The sequence below is a fragment of the Pavona decussata genome, unplaced genomic scaffold (assembly GCF_977016875.1).
Source record: "Pavona decussata unplaced genomic scaffold, jaPavDecu1.1 SCAFFOLD_233, whole genome shotgun sequence".
NCBI lineage: Eukaryota > Metazoa > Cnidaria > Anthozoa > Scleractinia > Agariciidae > Pavona > Pavona decussata.
The window spans coordinates 1,684,762-1,694,219 of NW_028145638.1; the positions used below are offsets into that span (position 1 = coordinate 1,684,762).

General features: G+C 38.4%; 2 protein-coding genes across 2 annotated transcripts; both read right to left on the reverse strand.

Moving 5' to 3' along the window:
* Positions 1-385: 385 nt before the first annotated feature.
* Positions 386-2,126, reverse strand: LOC146458316 (retinoschisin-like). The gene is made up of 3 exons (XM_085090904.1): positions 1,961-2,126; positions 1,077-1,408; positions 386-601 (listed from the first exon to the last, which is right to left on the reverse strand). Exons 1-3 carry the CDS (start codon positions 2,028-2,030, stop codon positions 434-436), a joined length of 570 nt encoding a protein of 189 aa, XP_084947030.1. The 5' UTR covers positions 2,031-2,126; the 3' UTR covers positions 386-433.
* A 462-nt stretch (positions 2,127-2,588) lies between these two features.
* On the reverse strand, positions 2,589-9,352 carry LOC146458317 (uncharacterized). Its single transcript, XM_085090874.1, has 4 exons — positions 7,582-9,352; positions 7,451-7,478; positions 2,941-3,150; positions 2,589-2,845 (listed from the first exon to the last, which is right to left on the reverse strand). Exons 1-4 carry the CDS (start codon positions 7,627-7,629, stop codon positions 2,589-2,591), a joined length of 543 nt encoding a protein of 180 aa, XP_084947000.1. The 5' UTR covers positions 7,630-9,352.
* Positions 9,353-9,458: the final 106 nt, after the last annotated feature.

Genomic DNA, 9,458 nt, shown 5'->3' on the forward strand with positions numbered 1-9,458 from the left:
GTATTTTCTTAGCTTGTCGACTTTAGCAAAACCTCGAGTGTAAACTTAGCAAATCATAAATGAGAGGTGTTAATTAAACGGAAAGGTGAATTTCGTTCAAATGTCTCTTCATCTAGCTTTAGAAAATATTCCTGGTTTTATGTGTAAGAAAAGCATACACTTCATCTATTTCATTTACTTGCACTTTTCACCCCTTCCGGTAACAGAAAGTACCCGTACTTTATTCTATTTTAAAGTAGTTTCCAGAGACTTTGTTGCTACTGGTCAGGACAAGGAGTTTTCTTCTGCTGCTCAGTAGGGTTTGAAGGTTCTGAAAACGAGGCTGAATCTCGTACCAACATGCCCTTCAACAGGAGGCAGTGACTTTGTTAGTCCAAAAGTAATGAGATCAATGTGTTGTTTTTACGCCTTAGCAAATTCAAGAATGTTAATTTTAAAAAGAAGAGTGATAACCTATATTACCTGGACAACCATACAACTCCACCCTCATCGCTGGCCATTTATGATAACCTGCTGGACATAAGCGGACGTAACGTGCCCTGATTGGTGGGTTTAGACCACGGTAAACCACTTCGTTATTATTCGTGTTGCCATTAAAAAGCTGTTAAAGATAACAAGAATGGCTTGAAATCATCATGATGAAAATTTCTTGAAGGAACTCACGTGTTTTTGACAGTTGTTGCAGTTCATGGATTCTCACCGCTTATGGAGTTTAAATCTTAGGGACGATGCCTTCTTCTGCTTCTGCGCATACGTTCTACGCATTTCGGGAAGGTCCGAGAACCTTGGGTTTTTTTACAACGGCGGTTTTATTTTTGTCCAGTTTATAACGACGCAATGATTGTTTCACTGCCGTCGAGAAAAATCTTAGACGCTGCTGCATTTGCGGAAACGACCAAGGAGCGGATTGCCCTCGGCTGCCCCGTCGCCGGCTCACAAATTACAACGACAAATCACGACCATATTCTCATCTTGAACAAAATAAGTTTTTCATTCTTTTTTTGATGGCTGACTATTCACTTAGCTTCTCTTTACCGACCTTTTAATTATGCTCTCCAATTCGAAGTTAATCTCACCTTGTTTGTGCTTTGTCCTTGTTCTCTGTAGTAATGGAAGGTGACCCCATCATTGCTGTACTTGAGGTGGTAGGCTGTGATCCAATGCTGATAACCACCTCTTCCCTGCGTTGCTACACCTGATACTACGGTGTAGTAACTAAGCAAATCAATCTGCAGCCACTGATTGGTTTTTGAAGAGCCTGCTGCTGCCCAACCTTGCCTGTTCAGTCTGCCTTTCCATGGTTGCTTGTTATTATCATGGGAAGATGCATTGATCTGTCCGTCAGAGATTGCGCCGCTTTCCATTCCAAGAGCTTTCCCATCTTCACACTTTGGAGATTGGAAATAATCTATGCAAGTACAACGTTAACAAGGCGATGAAAAATGTATCAGTGTTTATTAGGCCTTATATACCAAACAAATTAATGATGAGTAAGATGAGTTTTTTGTTCGAATCGTGATGGAGATAGAGAGGTATTGTCCAGGAAAGACAAATTTGTTTGCAATTACATAGTTGATAGAGTAACATACAAGAAGGTAATGGAATAGGATAGGGTGGGGTGGTGTGGGATGGGATGGGATAGGATAGCGTGAGGTGGGATGGGATGGTATGGGAGGGATAGGATAGGATAGGATAAGATAGGGTGGGGTGGGATGGGATGGGATAGGATAGGATAGAGTGAGGTGGGGTGGAATGGAATGGGATGGGATAGGATAAGCTAGGGTGGGTGGGATAGGATGGGATATGGTGGGATGGAAGAAGAAATGATAAGTCAGCAAAGTATGGCACGGACTACATTTATTTTAGAATAGCAGAGATAAAAATGCAATAAATAATACAAGAAATAATACAGCACGAAATATTACAACATCAATTAATTTTTTTTATTCAACAGACTTACCCGGCATCGGGCAGTGAGTTGCCTCCACGTGACCCTCCAGCGAGTTTCTAATAGTTGATTCGTCTGTCATCTTTATCCGTACGAATCTAGCGACTACTTTACGACACAAACATTGACTTGGGTAAGTCCTTGGTGTCTGGAAAACCTGAGAAAGGGAGGTTTGACGTTACAAATTTGGGAGCACGAGGTTCTAATTTCTTGGTAATGAACGCGTTCCGTAAGAAAGCTGGTGTCGTTTCTGTTGCCTTATAACAATCACATGTAATTTCACACTGAGAGCTGACTTACACAAAAGGCGCTCAAGGGCTGACTAAGGCATAGGGAAACGTCTACTAAGACTTCTAAGGTTAAAGAGTTAGAGTTAGAATTAGAATATAGGCGCTAAAAATTTAGTAAAACAGCTGGTAACGACCATTAACCGACCAATATAGTCACGACACATCAACAGCAGCAACATCAAACCAATCAGATTTAAAAAACCGGTTTTACTGACAATACAATATCTAGCACCGTCAGTCAAACGTTAACGCTTGACACTAAGGCATCTAGTACTCCAAGTATAGAACCGTGTGCTATTAAACTTACACTATCATCATCATCATCATCATCATCATCATCATTACTATTATTAATGGTTGTCTTTTTTTCCCTTCACCTTAACCCGTTCATCCTCCATATAGTCGTTCCAGTGAAGTCCATCTAAGCTGTAATCCACGGTAAATTGTAGAGTAGATGAGCTGGATTTCCATTTGAAGGCAACACTTAAGTATTGAATGAAAGACACGTCTTCAATGTCGGCGACAAGGGCACGGTCCCAAGGCTGCATGGTGAGCATTCTCTTGGAATCCTCATCTAAAGTTGTTGACTTTGAACTGACGTTGCTGTCTGAAAAGTATCGTTAAAAGAAGAAAAATGGATAAAACCTATAGTTTTCTGAAACCCATCTCACCCAATAGCTTTGTCAGGCTCTGTGTACCCACCTTTGAGGCTGCCGGTAGGCCACGCCGTCAGGTTAAATGAAATTCTGCCTGATTTTGGCTTACACGAGGCCGTTGGCACGTAGAGACGCCGCTGACATATGGGTAGCTTAGTTTCGTTTGACAAACAACCATGACATGTAGCTCCAGTAGACTGTCTACCGTCATAGATTAAGGCGTAAGAGGTGGAGTTCCACTGGTAAGTTGTAAAATCTGGCAGAAAAAGAAACACAAACATAACACACATTGGATGAGAGAGGGAAGGACTATATTCTCATGAGCCATGAATTCCCAGTCTGTTTTAGTCCTGTGTAATGCAAAATGACCGGGTTTTTTTTTTAAGATTTATTTATTCTTTGGATTTCTTGAGATATAATCTGTCTAGTATTGATGACTCATAATAATTATCCTTGAGTTGTCCGTAGCAAGACCAAATTTTTGGCGAGACAACCAATCCGGATTCAATATTACAATGAATAAAAAGTCTAAATTAAGCCATGTAGAAAATAGAAAACAACTTGAAGACTTGTCAGTACTTCATTTACCATATTGTCTAGGTTTAGTCATCGTTTATTTCTCTGGGAGGGAACCTAAGTTTTACAAGTCCCATGGTTTTTATTAGGTTCCCTTGCCACTTCTTTTCTATCTCTTGTACTTTAATCACTGTGACTTTGTAACCATTTGTAATCATTGTAACTTAATTGTGTGTGGCACTGAAATAAACTATTTAAATAAACTTCTTTTACGATCTGATTCAAACACCACTATAGGTGTTTTTCGTCGAAATATTACTTAATGGGTTTTCAATCTGTCTAAAATCATTTTTTGATAATCTTTTACATCGGAGGTCTTAGCATTCCAAATGTTTCGAATATCCTAAATTGGAAATTTTCACGATTCTCTGCTCTCGGTCCAGCCTACCGAAACCGCGCAACCTCAATCCACAGTCCGCCTTGCAATCTCAGCGAAGTGGTTTCCCTGGAATTCCGCGGATGACACACAGATATAAAATATGATCAACGACGAATTTCAGTTTTCGGCACTTTAATATCAAATCATGCAGAAAGGTGTTGAAAGAAGCTATCTGGGAAGAGCCAACAAGCTACGTAGGTAGAGCAAGTTTATTTTATACATCATCAAAGTTTAAAAGCACAAAGACTAGTGATAAATTTGTTTTCAAGCCAACAGAGGATAAAGGGGTACCTCTCTTGATGAAGCTAGATAATAACTTGATATCGATTTTTACTAAGGGAAATTCAGTCTGCCAGTTAAGTGGTATCGTACATAACGGCGATGGTCCCTCGTTTACTGATTCTGTCATCCACAGTTCAAACATGAATTTTATATGTTTCGCTTCTATGAGTGGCTTTGACATTTTTTTGACATTGAAATTTTTTTATTTATACTCTCCACTCTTACTGTTACATAAGCGCAAAATACAAAAGTTGGAGGTATTAAAACATAGACTAACACGCGGTTCAAAACTACATTTCAAATAGGGGAGAGGGGAGTAGAGGGGCACTTCTAGTAAAACTAATACTGTACCCCTTTAAAGGAAGTAAATTGATAAGAAAAGTAACTAAGTAGAATAGAAGTGGCTTTCGTTTGAGTCCACATATATTGAACTCTAGGTAGTAGATCAAGCCAACTTGGATCGGCCGTGTGAACTGAAACGTCCAAGAGACGTTTTGAAGTGCTAAGAATGTATACCACAAAAACGTGAAATCTTGCTTGATGAAGCAGAAAACTTTGGTAGAATATCATCTATGCTATTTATTTCTTCCTAAAATAAACTGTGTAGTATGAGCAAATGCCAATCTTACACTACTTTGGTCTCGATGCGCTTTTTTATAACTTTGAACCATTTTCAATTTTTCTATAAGCATGTCCTTTCAGTGGCTTTATTGGATTTCACCTTTAAAAATTATTTTAAAGTACAGAATCATAACGGAAGAATTGATAACAGAAAACACGGCTTCAACTTGAACTTCTAAAAGCATTAATAATTCATCAGGTTACTCGCTTTCTCTTTAGTAGTGTACACTTTATTCCATAAGATATGCTAAAGAATTGAGATTTGTGAATATCTAATTCAGACATTACAGAACACTATTAAGCCATAACTGGAATTTACATACTAATTTATTTAGGTTACATGTAAGCTGGTGATTTTTTTTCTTCGTTTCCTCAGAACCTTACGGGCTTGTTTTGATCACACAGCAGATTTTTTTAATCACAATTTCTGAAACCAACATACTGAGGCACGCTGTGGTTTGATTTTACGAAACTGTTCATTAGCAAAAATGTGGAACGGTTTTTTTTTGAGAAATTTTGTCAAACAATTCAGAGGAAATTTCATCGCGAAGTTCAGCACCTAGAGTTTATACTAAAAATATTTCTATGCAACTAATGCTGTTGGTATTTCTCGGTTGTTCAGATGAAATAATCCCCTTGCATTGCCGATATGAAAGTTACTGATCAATGTTGTAACCTTGAGGAACCGAAAGAGTTTTGTATCAAGGCAATAAGTTTTTAATTCTTTTTTAAATATTATTCTTGATTTTAAGTAATTAGCACTTGGGTTTTCACTGACAAATCGTCAGTACTAACAAGTTCAAATAAATCAATCTTATATGTTTCATTTCAAAAGATATCTTCGTTTCCTGGCAACCAATTAAAACAAAGCCAAACAATGTAGCCTTAAGGATCTGCAGAAGGGAGCAAACCCCCTCTGCGAGAGTATCACAAGAAAAGAGCATCTATTCTAGTTGAATCCTGAAAATACTGAGAGTGCAATGTCTGTGGTTTTAGACAGGTGGGAGCAATGCACTCAAAAGTTGATTTTCTTAGCTTTGTGAGGCAGGACGCTGACAGTGTGGGAAACTAAACAAGTTATGGACCTGTTTGACACAAAAGGAGTTAATTATTTAAACAATACAGCCTATAATTTTTGAACTGGTAATCATTTAAAATGCTATTAATTTTTGAAACCAAAGATGACAGGGGGCACGTCGTGTGAAGAGCACTACTGGATAAGAAAGAGGCTCGATGGTAATTTGAAGATTTTTTTTTTTTTTTTGCGCTATATGTACTCCAAGGAAGACTCCTTTTCTTAGTTCAAACAGATTAAAGGAATAAAAGAAACAAACGTTTTTCATACAATTTAAAAGGATCCAAAACCCTGGATTTTATTCTCGTGATTACAGTTTTTTTGCTGTGTAAAATAAAACGAAAAAAAAAACAGATTGTCGTAAAAGGTGTCATAAACTATTCTTTTGACTCAAAATTAATATTATTCTAAACAGCTCGTTGGAAAAATCTTCACCAAATGCATATCTTTCAAGATTTCAGTTAATTGATAATATTCTTTCACCTGCAGTAATTCCAAGAACATTTGCCCTCGAGATAACGAGGTAGAGCCAAAAGTACAGATCCAACAGTCAGTTATCTGAGACAAATACTAATAACTTTAACATTTGAAGCCCTTCCCACATATATTCCTCTTTTCTTTTGTTACTATCAATGTCACTTTTGTTTCTATCTGTCTCATTGTTAGACGACGGTCGATGTAAAAAAGGGAATGGTTTCCAATTGAATATTGCAATTTCTTGTATTACCTCTTCAAATGTAACTGAAGCAAAGGCCCTTGCCCTTCCTCTTTAATCAACTGAGCCGACTTTTTTAGTAATTTTGTTTTGCGTTGAATATTCTGTAATTCTATTAACCGTCTCGCAATCTCTAAACCTTTTATGTTACAGCACTGCAACAAGGAAGCCTTATTCTCTAAACCCTATGGTTTCTCCGAAGGCTTCCTCGTCACTTTCTCTGTAATCTTTTGTCCTTCCTCTCTTACTTTGTTGTACATGTTGTAACGTGTGTAGAAAAATAAAAAAAAGTTGAATAGTGAAAAATAAGGAGATTTAAGCTCGTTGTTTTCGTTTTTTGTTTTCGAAAGGAATTGATTGAGTGAGTGCACAAGGAAAATGTCGTGGCAGTTGCTACAAAATGCAGTGGCTCCAGGTCTTTTTTGAAACAAGATTCATGAAATGTCTCACAAACGAACTGGACTTTCTGAAACACATTTCTGCTATGTTACAGATATAATGTGTTGATTGTTCAATCTTCTCATAAGAAAAAAGCATAGTACCATAGCAAAGCAAGTGCAGTGTACTGTAGGTTTACCTTTTTCCTTGAGTACAGAGAAACTGATTAAGGCAGTTCGATAGCGGCTAAGGCATATTATGCCTGTAACACCTTGTGCAAAGTTAGTATTTAAGAAAAGTTAACATTCGTATATGAAACTTTGAGGATAGAGGCAAACGGGAAAAAATAAAGAGGGTCTGAAAGACTGACATTTTTCTAAGCATTCCCAGCGCATTCGCAATGTAGCGCAAACTTCAAATTTTACTTCTAATTGATATAATCAGTACTGCTTTTCGTTCCTTTACAAAGTTTCGTTAGTTTTCAGATTGAATATTCTAAGTGCAATGCTCAAAATGCTAAGATCACTTACATGAGTTTATCACTTGAAAACCAAAAACCTACAAAACACAAGAAAGAGTTAATAAGTAAGATAGTTTAATATCCAAACATGAACTGAAACTTTTTACGCAGTTCAAAGTATAATAAAAGTATATGCTCTACCTGTAACAGTAGTAAAACTGCCTTGGGAAGTTTATTTGAGTACCGCATTTTTTCGTCTCAAGATCCCATTTCAACTTTAAGCACACTTTTCATTCTTCGTGCAAATGTTTGCGGACATCCACTCTCGAAATGACACCTGTATTGAGATGTTTCATAACTTTTCAGAGAACACTTAAGATAACAAGCGAATGTTGATATTTTCTAGAACTGTGATTTGCTTGGCGCGAAGGAGTTAACTAAGTTTTAATTCACACAACCCAAACCACAATTTGGAACTCATAACGTATTAAACAATGTAACAGTTGGAATTATTTAACTCCCTGCTACGACTGTTAATTGTTATTTAATTAAATTCACAGTTTATACTTCAGTAGAGTTCCACAGAAATATCTTGCACATAAATAAATGACGAGATTTATGAAGGAAGAAACCGTAAGCTTTATTCAGTTTTCGAAAATTTTCTGTTCCTAAGTAGACTGTTATTATAGTATAGTCAACGTAGTTCACAGTAAAAATAAAGTGATAGTCTAAATTGAATTTTCAACAAAGCTGGTGGTATTTTCGTGAAGTAACAAAATAAAGTAGTATAGCAGTAAATCCTAGTAGCGAAACTGTGAGAACTGGGGAAGAGCCGAAAGCTCTCTCGTTCTCAATCCTGGCCGCGCCACTTCATTTTCGTTCCCAGCCTTTCTGCCCATCTCATATACCCGAGAAAGCCTGTCTAACCAGTACACGAAGGTCTGTGCCAGTTTGAGTGGCACCCTCTGGTCTTATTTAAAGCTCAGTGCTCACTTTTCAATGTATTTTTGCATATGAGTTACTGGAGGAGCCCTCTTGGTGTCACCAAAAAGAAAGAACAAAAATTCGGATAGACGGTGTGGTGGGGAATGCAGAGTGTGCAAGTTACTCTTTGGCGGGCAAAGTTGGAGAGGACAGCCCGGACTTGGTTGAATCCTACGTCAAGAGTTTCACAGACGTCCCAAAAGGGCCTCTTCATGTGAGCCCGGTCGACCGGCCTAGCTCGGTTTCCGAGATCTCGCCTCGCCACTCTTTTCTCTAAAAAATTTTTGATGTGTTCATATGAGAAGGCGCCGGCTGGCCCGGTTGCCAAGATCTCGGTCGCAAAAACCGAGATCTTGGTAACCGAGCTGGAAATTGTTTCTTCAGAACACTCCAGTCCGGATACCGGGACTGTCCGGGACGAAACATTTTCAACTGCGCATGGCCTGTAAGTTCGCTGACAAGTCGGAACGCGGTTCCACGGGTATTTTAGGGACCTTTTGGACATTTTTCATCTCGGTAACCGGGATTAAATTTCCCATATGGACAGAAGACAAAATTCGTCCCGCCTACCGGGCCAGCCCGGTTACCGGGCTTATATGAAAAGGCCCTAAGCCTGCTTAGGCAAAAGGGATTAATCTATTCAGAGACTTGTAAAATAATCAGAGCAAAAATGTCTCGAAGAAAACAGAAGAGGTGGCATATCAACGCAGACAGGGGCAGGCAGCAAGAGAATATTCCTGGCGATAGGAGGAGATTCCATATTTATAACAGATTAGGTCTGCTGACGTACGGCTTGGTTTAGCAGGGTAAATGCATATGAATGAAGCACAATTAAGATTATTCAACAAGGTCTGACTATCAGAAAGACGGGGTGTGCTCGAGCTAAGACGTATAAGACCGGGAGTATCAAATTGTGAGCATTTTCACAAATCGATAAAAGAAGCCCCTCTTCAAATAGGGAACTATTAAATGTCGCTTTCAATGTTTCTCAACTATTTTCTGACCGTCTAGTTGTCGCTTTTTGCAAGGAAAAATCGTCCACTGTGCGGGGACCTGTTCGGCTAATTCATTCGGGCAACGATTCTGGGTAGTCC